The following is a 15,183-nucleotide window of genomic DNA, read 5'->3' on the forward strand; positions in this document are numbered from 1 at the left end:
ATAAACTCCATATATAACCAAGACCATTTTTTTTTTTTTATGTTTTGAAAACTTTTATTTATTTTTGGAATAGCAACAAGAAAAAAAATGGTCTTGTAGAATGCTCCCTTAGGCTATGTTAGGTTTGAAGGAAAAAATAGGGAAAGATAGGAAAACAATACAAGGGTTGAAAGTAAGTTGAACCAAGGTTTAAAATATCGATACGCCCGATATACTGGTAGGGGCGTATTGGACGATATCGATACTACTTTTTTACTTTTTTTTTTTTCAAAACCAATTTCCGGGGGGGGGGGGTGTTTAAGACTCTACCCTTAAACTGGTCAAAACCCCGATACACCCATTGTAGGGGTGTATCGAGGAGATCCTAGAACAATACGTATCGACTAATACATATCGATACTTTGAACCTTGGGTTGGACGGTATAGCTCACTTCTTAGCGTCTCAATATTGTGTTAGAGGAGAATGGTTTCTCCTTGGGTTCTCCCCCTCTTGGCTAGCCCTGTTTTGATGAACTTTGGTGTATTGGCCTTGGGTTCTACCTTGTTTATGGAGTTTAATATCATTGTTTACCAAAAAAAAGAAATAATTCACCCCATCAAACATATGCTTTGTCAAGTCAAGAACACATTTTAAATGTCAAAATGGGATGATTATAATGGTCCCATTTGTTTTCACTTGTGTGGAAAAATACGTTTATCTGGATAAATGAGGTTCAAGCATTCTTGTACAATACTTACCCACCTTTTGAAAGGTATCAAGTAGTAACTTATACTCTCCAATATCTTAAATTACTATGGGACTCAATACTTACTAATACATGGATTGTGGCATGTTTAACCAAGTTAAATACCAATAAACAAATGAGACCTAACTTGAGGGTTTCTTTGTCATTAAACTTATTTAATCGCATGTATTCATGATTTCATTTCATAATTGCAGTCATTCGTAGATACATAAATACATGCATATACATTTGACCTGATCCAACTCAACCAAAATTGCCTAATGCCAAATCAGCTCAAGTTACAGGAATGAGGGGCCTTTTAGTCTTTGTATTAAAAAATGATTATGAATGGTAAATTATATGGACCTCCCTGTACTATGAGGTTTTTTTTTTGTGACAAAGACTTTTTTGTACTTTGGCCATTAGATAAAGAACTCCTCCGTTAATGTTCCATCAGTTAACTTTGAAAAAGGTTTTCATCTGAATATTTAAAGTTTTTTAAATGCCTAAACTGCCCTTTTCTTTACACTTTCTACTATTCATTGTCTTTTCCACGGAAATTCACCAAAACGCTACAGTAAGACCTAGAAAGGCTTCAACTCTCTTAGTGTTTATTTGAGTTCTTTTAAGAATTTCATTTTTTTATAACTTCTGTTTCATCATCTTCCCTCAGTGGCTGGCCTTATTAATTTGGGGAGTGGGGGGTCTAAAATAAACTGTGATCAATGCAACTATGATGACCTGAAGATTCATTTTGGTGCTTGGTGGTTTGATTTATAGTTTGTTAGAAGCTTGAGGTGTCAGCTCAGAAGTTAACAGTACTGAGCAGAGCACATGATAATGGGAGCCTATTACACAGAGAAGAAATGGGTGTTCCCGCTTGTTGTGACCTCTCTAATCTTTATCTTCCTCATTACTACATCCTTCAACATGGGTCTTATGTCTTCATCACACAAAATCAACTCATTCTTCTCCATCCTTCCACTGCGCATCGATCTCTTTAAACCAAACAAAGTCTGTTTATTTTGAATCAGAGCTTTCACAATTAATTAGCACCCCCACCTATTGCCCCTCCCATTCCTCGGCTAGCTTACCTCGTTTCTGGATCAAAAGGTGATTTGGAGAAGCTCTGGATCATAAAAAGCTTTCACAATCGGCATGATTACAAAAGCTAATATGGTTGATAAGACTCTTCATTCTTCTAAAGGAAAATAAGGAATGGGATTGGTCGATAAACCTCAATGCTTCAGATTATCCTCTTGTAACACAGGATAGTTTGTTTTTTGATCTTCTTTTCTTCCTGAGTTCAATCTTTTTAGTAATCATCTATATGCATGCAAACTCATTATTTTATTGGGTGATGGATGAGAAAATATTATGATTCAAGCATCTTTAGGTGGTCAGATTTGTTGGGATGCATATATTCTGCACACATGTTCTACTTTGGATAGAAACCTGAATTTTCATAGAGCATACAAGTCAGCTAGGGTGGAAAGAGTGAGTTTAGTTTGTTGTTGTTCACTTTCTCCCTCAATTAAGATTTAAGGAGTGATTACTTTGCATTTGGTTAGAAATGCCATTGATTGTTAATCCTGGACTCTACATGTCAACAAAAAAGAGACCAATGCATTGCCAACAACAAACAAGCTATTTCACTGGTTAGTAATCTTTTGCAATTAGGGGTAGAAGAGAAACTTGTTATTACATACTGGAACTGGATCATCTATGGCTAGTTAGGTTTTAAGAGAAAATAGGTAGAAAAAGAAAATAAAGAAAGTTTAGTCAGATATTTCGGTAATTTAACGCCTTCTGTTACGTCATCTGACGAGTGACTTCACAACCGAGGTTGTATTTGTCGCAACGTAAAAAGTTCAAGAGGTCTTTATCGAAAAAAAAGTGCAGGGGTCGGTCTTTGTTACGCACTCCATACTACAGGGGGGTTTGTGTAATTTTCTAAAAAATGAATTCCGAATTCTGCCGTTCGCTCCTTTATTTTCAGTTAAGTTGTTCTTTTCCCTCCATTTGTCCAGTACACGCACACGCACACGCACCGATATACATACTCGTAAACGTAACTTATTTTGATGATTACAGATTACTGATTAGATAGCGGAAGAGAGCGCAGGCAGAGATCGGCGACGAGAAAGGGGCAGAGAGAGAGAGAGAGAGAGAGGTACTTCTCGTCTCTTCACATTGCTCTCACATTCTCTCTTTTGGGGCTCATTTTACCTTTTTTGTTTTCGAAAGTTAATTTTGCCCTTTCCTGCCGCTTTTCTAGGGTTTCAGGTTTGCTCTCATGCTAGGGCTTTTGTTTTTCCTATATATTTGTTCCGGCTATCTCCATTTATGGGTTTTGAACCATTTTGTTTCCATTGTTTCTATTGTTACAAAATGTTTCTCATATTGCCTTTAATGACTGTGTTCTTTCTTTTCGTTTTCTGTTCAAAGTTTCTTATTTTTTTCGCTGAATCCGCTGCACTTTCTAAAGATAGGTTGAAACCACCCTTTGGTACTTTAAGTAATGCATTGTAAAACAATCAGGTTAATAGGTATTTTTTGCTGGAATTAGCGACCGGATCTGGATATTTCTTCTATAAATTGATGGAATAATGTTGATGAGTCGTTTCTCTACTCGCTCGGAAATTTATTTTATACCTTATTTTAGGGATTTGTAGCTTCTATGGAATTAATTTATTTTTGGTAGGGTTGACTACAATGAATCCTCTTCAGCCGTTCCACTCTATTTAAATCATGGCTGTTAAATCATTTCTCGCTACCTCAACCCTCTCCTTTTTGGTCTGCTTGTAGCTATTCTAAACATTTCAACTTGTAACAGAAAACTTATTCTTGCTATACTTTCCCTAGTTTTGTCACCCATAGGAGCTAATTTCGTGTTCCTTTGAATACGTCCGTTTTTTGATCCTATCCTTTTTAGCCTCAACATTTGTACTTGTGTTGACATTTTTTTTTGTGGGGGGGACGAGAGTTTTTGCAAGAGTTTCAACGTGGTCACAACCCACTCTAGCTACTTCGCTCATTATTCTTTTCCATGTTGTTACCATGTTGGTTGTAGCAGTATTATGTCATTTGTTCCCTGATGTAATTCCGTTCTTATGGTATGCATTTTGCTACAGCTTGTCCTGAGAAAGTTGTGGTTTGTTTATTTTGTGGACAATTTATTGAAACAAATAATAAGTTCTTATTTACTGGAAGATGTGAAGATAAATATTCTTTTTTTTTCCTGTTATACGGATTCTAAATTTGTGACCATGAAAATATTAATTCCACCTGAGGTGATTTGGAGGCTGCTAGTTTTTGGAAAGATTGAGCTTCTTATTTGAGCACCCTGCCTCGAGAAACTTGCTCTAGCTACTTTTCTCATTATTTTTTGCCAGTTTGTTACTATGTTGGTTGTAGCAGTTTTATGTTGTTGCTCCCTCTTGATGCAATTATGTTCTCATGTCATGTATTTTGCTACAGCGTGTCCTGAGAAAACTGAGGTTTGGTTATTTTTGTAGACAATTTATTGAAACGAGTAATAAGTTCTTATTTAGTGGGAGATGTGAAGATAATTTTTTCCCTGTTATATGGAATCTAAAATTGCGACCATGAAAATATTAATTCCACCTGAGGTGATTTGGAGGCTGCTAGTTTTTGGAAAGATCAAGTTTCTTATTTGAGCACCTTTCCTTGAAAGTTCAAAGTCTGGTACATCATATTTATGAGAGTATTGGTTAAACCAGCAAAGAAAAACAACTTTTAGAATTTTCAATTTGTCCCAATGACAAAAGGATCAATGCATGTAGAATTGTAGATAGACGTAAGGATAGGAAAAATAGGGAAAGAAGAGAGTACAATTAGCATGAACTTACAGTACAGCTTACCTTAGAGTATTACAACAAAAATCCCATGTCTGGTGTTCCTCTATTCAGTTTTTGAAACAACTTCTTATTATTATATACTTAACTATTCCTCAAAGAAAGAAACAAGCCATGGCAGTTTAAACATTAGGTCAGATATACTAGAGTGAACACTTCATTGACATGTGCATGGAAATGAGCAACTCCCTAGCAGACAACTTAGCTAGAGGTGTGGGGAGATCCTAATTGTATTGGAATCTCTCTGTACCAGAAAATGCAGTGCTGATAGATGCTTGGAGTTTGTTAATGTATTTTGTGCATTTTATGTTGTAGTTAGCCTTGTTTTGATCTGGTTCTAGAGGAGCTAGATGATATGATTGTATATTTCTCATCTTTTCCATTAACAAGGTTCTTTGATCTGGTAACATAAAAAAGAATGCTTGCATAATGCAGTAGTGATGCTTTGGTCCTGCAACTTGGAATTTGTCTCCTGTCATATGTACTGTGCCAATTCACTGGTGATATTAATACATTCTTTCAATTTGATCCATTTATTGGATGAGCTGTTATTTGAAATTTTGGTTCTAGAAACTAAAAGTTCGTCACTAGCATTAATTTTGTCGTAATGGATTGCTTGTGAGTACTACAATTAAAAATTAACCAGTCACTTTATGGAACTGTAATGTAGCTTAGGCGTGACAAGTGATTCATCCATATCTTTTGGAGCTTTTTCACCTGAAAATTTACTTGCCTTGGTTATGTTTTCCTAATATGTTGTTCCAACACATCATTGCAGCATTTCTTTTGTCAGATGGAGACGTTCCAAAATTGCCCATTTTCAATTAAGCTGTGGCCCCCTAGCCAGAGCACAAGGCTGATGCTTGTAGAGCGAATGACCAAGAATCTTTCAACTCCATCCATATTTTCCAGGAAGCATGGTCTCCTGAGCAAAGAAGAGGCTGAGGAGAGTGCCAAACAAATTGAAGAAGTGGCCTTTGCTACAGCAAACCAACACTTTGAAAAGGAACCAGATGGTGATGGAAGTTCTGCAGTGCAACTTTATGCAAAGGAATCAAGTAGGCTTATGCTGGAGGTTCTTAAAAAAGGTCCACAACTCAAGGAGGATGGAAGTGTGCAGATATCTGACAAAGTTGCTGCACCTTGTGAAACATTTTTTGATATATCTGGAGGTCGTAGGGCCTTTATTGAGCAAGAGGAGGCCGAGGAGCTTCTAAGGCCACTAACAGAGCCAGGGAATGCATACGCTAAAATATGCTTCAGTAATAGGAGCTTTGGAATTGATGCAGCCCGTGTTGCAGAGCCCATCTTGGTGTCCCTCAAGGGTCAATTGACTGATGTAGACCTGTCAGATTTTGTTGCGGGAAGGCCAGAAGCAGAAGCCCTTGAAGTGATGAAAATATTCTCATCAGCCCTTGAAGGCTGTGTTTTGAAGTCTCTAAACCTCTCAAACAATGCAATGGGTGAGAAGGGTGTCAGGGCATTTGAAGCACTCTTGAAATCCCAGAATTACTTGGAAGAGCTCTATTTAATGAATGATGGCATCTCCAAGGAAGCTGCTCAAGCAGTAAGCGAGTTGATTCCTTCCACAGAGAAGCTTAGGGTTCTTTATTTTCATAATAATATGACTGGAGATGAGGGTGCAATTGCAATTTCCGAGGTCATTAAGCATTCCCCTGCATTAGAGGATTTTAGATGCTCCTCTACAAGAGTTGACTCTGAAGGTGGGATTGCCTTGGCTGAGGCTTTAGGTACATTCACTCATTTGAAAAAACTTGATCTGCGGGACAACATGTTTGGTGTGGATGCTGGAATTGCTTTGAGTAAATCACTTTCTAGACATGTGGGCCTTACTGAGGTTTACCTTAGCTATCTAAACTTGGAAGATGAAGGAGCAACGGCCCTTGCCAATGCTTTAAAGGAATCTGCTCCTTCGCTTGAAGTATTGGAGATGGCCGGAAATGATGTCACTGCTGAAGCTGCTCCTTACTTAGCTGCTTGTATAGCAGCAAAGCAGTTCCTTACCAAGCTGAACTTGGCTGAGAATGAACTGAAAGACAAGGGTGCCATTGTGATTGGCAAGGCGCTTGAAGAGGGCCATGGCCTATTAAAAGAAGTTGATTTCAGCACCAATTCAATTAGAAGGGCTGGGGCCAGACTCTTGGCACAAGCTGTGGTGAATAAACCTGAGTTTAAGTTGCTGAACATCAATGCGAATTGCATTTCTGATGAAGGTATTGAGGAGGTAAGGGAGATATTCAAGAAATCCCCTGAAATGTTGGGGCCCCTTGATGAGAATGATGAGGAAGGAGAAGAAAATGAAGAGGAAGAGAATGATGAAGATCCTAAAGAGGAGGGTGATGAAAATGGGGATGAATTGGAATCAAAGCTTAAACATCTTGAAGTCAGCGAGGAGTAACAGGTTACATATGTTCACTTTTATTATTGGGTTCTGACAGGACCTTTTAATCTATAGAAGATTGGACTTGCTAAAAGAAATTTTCTTATGGCAGATTTGTGATTGACCAGCTCGTTGAGTCCTATATAGTTGCTAGTGCGGTAACTCCGGCAGAGGGATAGGCTATGCCGCTATGTTTTTTTCTTTTTGCTTTTCTTTTCCCCTCCCCAGTGTAGCAGTGTACTTTATTTTGATGTTTCTTTAATGCACTTGGAAATGGCTATTAATCTAATTTTTTCTTAGATGGTTTATGTGTTACGCCTTATGAGATATGCTGGTAGGTTTGGGTTTACATTTTTTCTCAGATGTCCGAAGCTTGTTTTGTGGCATGATAACCTGAAAATGAGTAAGAGCTTTTGTTTTTTTGGTAAGGGAAATCTTCATTAAAGAGTAGCAAAAAATGAGCAAGAGTTGAGTTTTGTGACTTTCTTCAATGGATTATCACATTAATTAATCATACACTAGTGTTGTATGTTTTAGAATCCAGTATAATCTGATATAAAATAAAATGCTACAAGTGATCTCGTTATTGGAGTGTGTTGGAAAGGCAAAGCACATGAAGTCCGGAACTTTGAACAAAAAAGGCTGGAACTTTTGGAACCACCACACGCCCTGTTTGGCATCATTCCTCGGGAGTGATTCTAGCAATTCTTTTGATTCTTGGGATGAGAATCACGTTTGGTTCAAAAAGATGATGGATTCTCGTTGGAAACAGGATGAAAAATGGGTTAAGTACGCCCAATGCAGAATACTAAATGACAGCCTCCAATAGTCTATTAGTGGCCCCCCTATATTCTGCCCATGAATTTGGCATCAATTCACGGTCAGAATTCATCCCCTGTACGGTGGAACTAAAAAAAAAATCTTAACTAGACTGATCAGTCATTCTCCCATGAAAAATTCCTTCCGGAATCGTGATTCCCTTTGGTAGCTCTTACAACACCCACCGGATAAACCTTGCCCCAACCCTTTCTTCTTTCTTCCCCTTCTTTTGTTCCACCCTCAACGTTTTTGTAACAGAACAAAATCTCTGTTTTTTCTCAGTATCCTAACTTGATATTTCTTGCATACAAGGTCAGCGGTTCAATTTGGACTTGTTTGTCAGGTCCCCAGACACCAAATGTCTGCACTTTCTAGGGTTCCAAACTCTATCGAGCAGCCGTAACAGTCATCAATGGCGTCTGTAAATTTTGCTTGGTTCGAGAACTGGTTTCAGAAACCCCAAAACCCAGTTCCTCAAATCAGCTTTGCTTCTTTCAACAATTCTCACTTCCTCAAGAGTCAAGACAACTAGTGCACCAAATTTTGCTTTCATTAGTGGTTCATATTCGTTTGGTAAAGCGAAAAAACCTAAAAATCCGCCGGAAACACCCGACAAATACAAGCAAATGCTCGATGAGTTCTTCTGGGAATGCGAAACTCTTCCCAACCATAAATACACACCAGAGGTTGAGAAAATTCTCAACGAGGAGGACCCTGTGTTCGAGAAAAAGGAGAATCCGACGAAGGAAGAGATCAATGATAATGCTCAGTGGTGGGAGGAATTCAAGATCAATGATATTTTCTGTGCATGTTCCTCATTACTCTTCTTTCTCCCCTCATGGTTTCCTTGTAGCATATTTCTTTAAAGTGCGTATGCAATGTACAAAAATCCTTCTGTTAAACATTATTATTATTATTATTATTATTATTATTTATTTTTTTTTTTAATTTTTTATATGGTCCTTTATTTTTGTTTTTCATTTGAAGAGTGTTATTTCATGTTGATTCTTGTAGTTATCATGAGAAGCGGTGGATTGTACGAGGATTGCTTGGGTCGTACAAACGATGGATGGTACTACTGTATGTTAAACATTAATCTCTGGTTTTTCTCAGTATCCTTACTTAAGGAATGTGCTTTTAAGTGAAAACAGAGAAAATAAATAACCATAAAATAAAAACTGTAGTTTATAATATTTGTTCTTTTTTCTCAAAGCAAAACTAATGAACTGGATCTAAGTTTTTCAAACAATTGCTTTGGTTGGAGAAAGTGGGAGTGGGAAATCAACGGTTATCTCGTTGCAGAGGTTTTTATGACCCTAATTCAGAGTGGGAAAGCAACAGTTGCTTTGGTTGGATCTAGTGAGCCAAGAACCTGTGTTATTCAATGACACCATCAAAGCCAAAATTGCATATGGAAAGGAAGGAAATGCAACAGAAGCTGAAATTTTAGGTGCAGCTGAGTTGGCAAATGCCCACAAGTTTATCAGTGGGTTGCAACAGGTTTGAACTTTGAACAGTGCAACCAAACCAAGTTCTCTTCCCTCTCTTCAATTCAGTTCAATTCAATTTGGGCAGATAAAATATGAATCTGGTTTAATTCAATTCAACTGAGTCAGAACAAGTGGTACAGGATGCATTGGACCGTGTTATGGTGGACAGAACGACGGTTGTGGTTTTACACTGGTTATCTACCATTAAAGGTGCATACCTAATAGTGGTCGTTAAAAATGGGGTAATCGTAGAGAAAGGAAAAGCATGAAAAATTAAAATAAACATCAAGGATGGCGCCTATGCTTCTTTAATTGCACTTCACATGAGTTTGAGTGCCTCCTCTTAGTCTAATCTTCAGATTTTTGCTTACTCTTTCCATGGGTCACTTTTTTCTTTTTTTCTCCCCTAATTTTTGTCCAATGTATCTATCTATCTATCAAGAGAGAGAGAGAGGCATGAATGATGATGAGCCTGGCATGGTCGGGTGAAGTGAATTCAAGTCCAATCATTTGATTACGTCATCCATTACCAATTTGGCTCAGCCGTTCAAGACTATTTTCCCACATTCGTTTTCACTTACCTGTAGACAGCAATGATAACCTGGGACCAACATTGGGTAATGGCCTCTGTAGAGAGCAACGATAACCAAAGCAATGGTTCATTTGAAATGAAACAATCTTCATAAAAATGATGGTTCCTAAGGTCATAGGGATCTTTTCTGTTTTTACTTTTTTGTAAGTCATCCAAGTATTTCTGAAAAAAGAATCTATTATTTGCATTATAAAATGTTACATGTTATCACAAATGAATTGAGTGGGGGCAATAGCATGAGCCACCAGTGCAAGGGTCAAAAACAAGTTTCCTGATCCACAGAAGCGTTAAAATTAAGCTCTTTCAAGAACTGGAAGAACTGGGAAATCAAATGAAGATCACCCATTCTGGATCAAAAGTTCCTGAAAGTTACAAGGTACATAAAAATAAATCTGTCCATTGATTAGGAGTTAGTTTTGACTAATTTCAATCAAGCCCATCCGTTCCCTCTGCTGCTGTTGGAACTCTGCCCTCTAGCATCAGATGATGAATTTGGAAACCCAATGCTTGATCTCTTCCTCTTGTGGGTCTTCCATGTAAAGATGTCACCACTCCAACCTCGGTCTCCAGAACTTTCATATTCAGGCTTGTTACAATGTACGGATCCCATCTTGAGCCTCTTTGGTGTCCGACTCGAGAAATTTTCATTGGCACCATCACCTGTCATAGACTCGTCATTTGTTGGTTCTGATACTTTTTGCTCTCCCCCTCCGTTATCACTGGTTGATTCATTGGCCTCAGGAGGAAGATGCTCCCTCCTCCTGCCTCTGGTCATAAGCTTGGACAAGTCGTCTCCATTTTCAACAGCTTTTATCCACTGTATGTCGCTCAGTGTGTCAACATAAACCACTTCTTTTCTCCGTCTTTTTCCCATGGTGTTGCCGCTGTCAGGTTCCATATCTTTGGTTTTATCTGCCTTATCGGGTACAGAATATGCCCAATCAGGTACCTCATGATCTTCCATCAACCTTGATCTGTAGTTCTCTCTTTGTCGCCTCTCCTCATCCATCTTCTCAAACAACCAAAATTCTTCATCTGTTCTAGCTGCAAGACGGTTGATCTCTCTCTCACTCGGCACATCTGTCCCTAGTGAATTTGTACCTCTCCGCATGATCTCCTGCAACATCTCTCTTCTGTCCTCAGCTGCACAAAAGATAAACTAGGTTTACATGGCCAGGTTTTTATAAATAAAATAAGTAAATTAGCATTGCCAACTATCAAGCGAGATAACTCCACATGGGCACTAATTTCAGTGAATGAGTTAATAACAGGTTTGATGCAAAGAATCCTTACAATCTCAAATGTATAGACACACCCACTTTTTTATACTACTCACTGTTATGAAGTCACTGCCAAGGGATTAAAGGTCATACCTGTTGAAGTTGTATTAAATAACCCAGCCTGGATGACCTTGGCATCAATGCCCCTTTTCTGTTTTGCACGTTCCAATATAACCTCTTCAATTGAGCCAACACTAACCAACACAAAAACCCTGACTTCCTTCTTTTGCCCTATGCGATGTGCCCGATCCTCTGCCTGTTGATCCATTTGAGGATTCCAATCACTATCAAAGATTATCACAGTGTCTGCAGTTTGTAAGTTTAGACCAAGGCCACCAGCACGTGTGCTCAAAAGAAACATGAAAAAAGGAGAATCTGGTGCATTGAATTGCTTTAGCAGCGTCCCTCTTTCTTCTGTCTTTGTTGAACCATCCAGTCTGAGATACTTAAAATCATGCAGTTGCAGATAAATTTCTAGAATGTCTATGAGACGAGTCATCTGTGAGAAAAGCAGAACCCTGTGCCCTGCTCTTTGGAGCTTCGGAAGTAAGCGGTCAAGAAGCTCAAATTTCCCTGATGCTCTGACAATCTCTTCCTTGCGCCACATGTTATATTCCCCAACAAAGAGGTATGGGTGGTTACAACACTTCCTTAGCTGCATTGACAGGTTCTGAAGACTCTTGGATTTCCCTGATCCTGTATATTTTTGTCTTGTTAGTAAGCTTTTAACTTTTTGCCCTTTGGCAAGTTAAGTTCAATTAGAGGGAGAAAGATGAATATATGAATAAAAAATTAAAATGGCTTGATGAGAGGAAAGTGCATAGAAGAATACTTAAGGAAGAAAAAAGAGAACAACCACACTTTGCACCAATTTCAAACGAACAAGATGAATGCAAAAATGGTTTAAAATGTGAACTGTGTTTGCATTCATGAACCGAAAAATGGGTAAATATGTAGTGTATATATTTGTGTTTGCGTTGCAACCAAACACAGCCCAAGGAACATTCTCTGATGCAGGCACTGAAGAGTCAAAATTGGAATTTTCTGAAAATTTATGTATTCCTGTATTTTTTTGACAGAAGGGTATTTTCATCATTCTGACCAGTTCCATGTGGGTTTGGCCCATGATATCTTGTTTTTCTAGTCTAGTAGGATCTTTTAATTTCCAGTTTAATTGCATTAATAGGAGGAAAGTTATTGTGTTTCTTAATGCACAAGACAAGGAGTGACATTTTTGTACTTATGATGAACGGTATTCCGAGCCACACAAGTCACTCTATAAATAGATGTATTCTCTTCCTTTTGAAGCTAGAACTCTCTTGCAAGTTTGCTGCATGGAGTGACTTCTACAAACACTAGAGTGATTCTAGGTCTGTTGGAGTGATACCTTGGGGTTCCCACAAACCCTAGAGTGATTCTAGGTCTCTTGGAGTGACTTATAGAGATAATAGGCCGAATGGGCCTTAGTTTCTTATTTTTCTTTAAGTTGTGTTTATGACTTGTGTTAGTAGGTAGTGGGCCTTAGATAGATATGTGTTAGACAGTTTTGTATGCCCTTAGCTTCAATCCAATTTGATGTACTTTTGACATTTAGTGTAAATAAACAAAGTACATGTTTGATTCATGTTGTTTGGTATATTTCTGTGTAAGACCCTAAAACTGGACACTTATAGAAACTTGTGTTAGTTTTAAATGTTCATAGCCATTGGATAAGTCTGGGGAGATTTATCCTGCCAAGGTTGATACTGATGTGCCCAAGTGTTGGGATGGCTTGTTTCGGCCATCAGGGTAAGACCCAAGGCACATGCAGTATGGGATTGCTTGAACCCTTGAACCGGACTAGATTTCCAGTATTGCCCTAGACCTTGGAGACAGATGGGCAAAACCGGAAAGTTACACCTGACCCCTGGACTCGATTATGACACTTCACTAGGTGTCGGATCGGGCTGTCTTTGATATGTCATTCAGTGAGATCCTTAGCGGGGGTCAAAACCTGGACATGTTGGGGCAGTCTGAGAATTCATTTAAGTGAGTGATCATAGTGACAGGATCAACCCCTTTGTCGGACAATGGTAATGGTCGGGAATGCACTCTCTCTGATGGAGACTAAACTGCCGGCAATTGATTTCAATCGTTGGAATTTTGTTTTGCAAAATTAATATATATATATATATATATATATATATATATATATATGTATGTATATGTACGGTTTCAAAAAGATTTGCAAAATGTTTTAATTCCCGGGATCCATGTGAGTAGAGAGTGTGGCACTGTTCCTTGCAGCAGAGGAAGAGGTATTCTCTTGTCGGGCAGTGCTTGATCATTAAGGGCTGAGAGGTTAAGTGTAAGACCATTTAGGATAATACCTGATGGGCTAATCTTGCACCTGCCCACAGTCCCTGGGTTTTTATAAGATGGCTTGGTCCAGGGACCACTTAATGTAAGTGTTGGGCCCATAGGGTCCATGTGATGGGCCCAAGGGGTCACTAAGTTTTCAGTGAATTCGGCTGGGCCTTGTAATAAAGGCTGGACCGAACCCATGTGGCTGGTGTGTAGATCAATGCTTGGGTCCCACGTCATACAAAGAAGCCCAACTGGGCAACAGATTGGAAACTAGTTAAACACTGAATACTTAATGGGCCAAAAGCCCATTACGAGTTGGGCTGATATGATCACCCATCTATGGGGAGAGTCTGAGATTAATGTTAGTAAAAAGGATTGGGCTTTTGACCTTATCCACTTTGGGAGACCAAATTCAAATCAGATTTGAATCTGGTAACCTCCTGATAAGATCAGGAGTAAACTAACTTAATCTGCAAATAGGATTTGGATTGGGATCACTCATAATTAGGAGGATTTCTTAATCAAGAAGAAAGGAGGAGAAAGCTAATTCGAACATACTAGATTTCGAACCAAGTTTTTTTCTAACAGAGAAGAAAGTCTTTTGCATACAGAGATTAAATCTCAAAACTCCAGAGAGAAGAAAGTTGTTTAGCCATCTTCGTCCCAGCAGTTCTCCTCCAGCCGCCGTCAACCCCTCTTGCAAGATTCGATCTTTGTAGGAGAAAGAAGTCAAGAAATCAGCTCTTGACATCAGTCTTGCAGAAAAGACTGAAAATGATTCAATGTTCAGAGTTTCCAGTGGGTTCTTGCGAAGGATCCAATGTGTAGGACGCACCCTGCTGGTTCCGTTCCATCCACAACTGTGTCATTTTCAGTAGGAGCGGATCTTGGTATCTTCTTTGGGCGTGAACACCAACTTTGGGAGATATTGTTTCTCCGGATCAGGTATAATCCTTCCTGTTCCCTTTTGATTCAGATCTGGTTTGATTATGGTTCAAGTTGAATCCTTGAATATTGTATTCTAAATTTAGGGAATATGATTCCCAATTGGGAGAAGGTAGAAAAATTTTTGAAATTCGCCCTTTCATTCCGCACCTTTCTTGGCGTCCATTAGATGGATCCTACCATTCCTTCAATATGGGTCTGTTTTTCTCTTTTCTTATTGTTTTTAATTGCTGTCTTTAGTGATGGATGCCCTACTAAGGGTGCTCATGTAATTGTTCTTATTTTTTTATAACAAAAGGATAGAAGAGATCATTGGGGGCTGAAGATAAGTTTAGAACTCTCTCTCTCTCTTCTTTCTTCCCTTTCTTCCATCTTCTTCCTCTACTTTTCTCTCTCCCATCTTCAATCTTCTTCTTCTCTTCTGTTTTTACCTTCTTTTCTTTATTTCAGATTATTGCAGGTGGGATCTACAACTTGACTCCTTGGGGTTTCTATCTCCTTCATCTTCTCTACCCTTTCTCCTCTCTCTATACTTCTTTCTTAGATTACAACTCATTTGGTAGGATCCTGCCAAGTTCTACCAATGACATTGAGGCCTGGAACAAGGGTGTTTCTAGCTTGTGTCTGTTTATTGATTCTTGCCTTGCGGCATCACATTCACCTTTTTCTTTTGGGGGATGGATGGTATTTCAATAATCAATTGTCTA

At 38.7% G+C, this 15,183-nt stretch overlaps 2 protein-coding genes and 1 long non-coding RNA gene across 6 annotated transcripts in view; 2 read left to right on the plus strand and 1 right to left on the minus strand.

Moving 5' to 3' along the window:
* The first annotated feature begins 2,743 nt into the window (after positions 1–2,743).
* LOC148879296 (RAN GTPase-activating protein 2-like) lies at positions 2,744–7,312 on the plus strand. 3 transcript variants are annotated; one of them, XM_088960802.1, is made up of 3 exons: positions 2,744–2,898; positions 5,382–7,025; positions 7,117–7,312. In XM_088960802.1, exon 2 carries the CDS (start codon positions 5,397–5,399, stop codon positions 7,020–7,022), a length of 1,626 nt encoding a protein of 541 aa, XP_088816928.1. In that variant the 5' UTR covers positions 2,744–2,898; positions 5,382–5,396; the 3' UTR covers positions 7,023–7,025; positions 7,117–7,312. The 3 variants fall into 3 exon arrangements, with proteins under 3 accessions (XP_088816928.1, XP_088816927.1, XP_088816926.1); XM_088960800.1 differs by lacking the exon at positions 2,744–2,898 and adding an exon at positions 3,703–3,841; XM_088960801.1 differs by having other exon boundaries at positions 5,382–7,312.
* A 643-nt stretch (positions 7,313–7,955) lies between these two features.
* On the plus strand, positions 7,956–9,072 carry LOC148879297 (uncharacterized). The gene is made up of 2 exons (XR_016104170.1): positions 7,956–8,690; positions 8,838–9,072. It is a non-coding gene; the product is annotated as an uncharacterized LOC148879297 (long non-coding RNA).
* A 992-nt stretch (positions 9,073–10,064) lies between these two features.
* The window catches only part of LOC148879298 (putative ATP-dependent DNA helicase CHR12), a 33,065-nt gene continuing 27,946 nt past the window's right edge, over positions 10,065–15,183 (minus strand). For both annotated transcript variants that reach the window (XM_088960798.1, XM_088960799.1), the window contains 2 exons: positions 11,279–11,881; positions 10,065–11,048 (listed from right to left, as the gene is read on the minus strand). In XM_088960798.1, the coding sequence (XP_088816924.1) occupies positions 10,336–11,048; positions 11,279–11,881 (1,316 nt within the window). In that variant the 3' untranslated portion in view covers positions 10,065–10,335. The remainder of the gene's footprint in view (positions 11,049–11,278; positions 11,882–15,183) is intronic.

The sequence above is a fragment of the Nelumbo lutea genome, chromosome 1 (genome assembly GCF_056320005.1).
Source record: "Nelumbo lutea isolate HS-2025 chromosome 1, American lotus-T2T, whole genome shotgun sequence".
Classification (NCBI taxonomy): Eukaryota; Viridiplantae; Streptophyta; class Magnoliopsida; order Proteales; family Nelumbonaceae; genus Nelumbo; species Nelumbo lutea.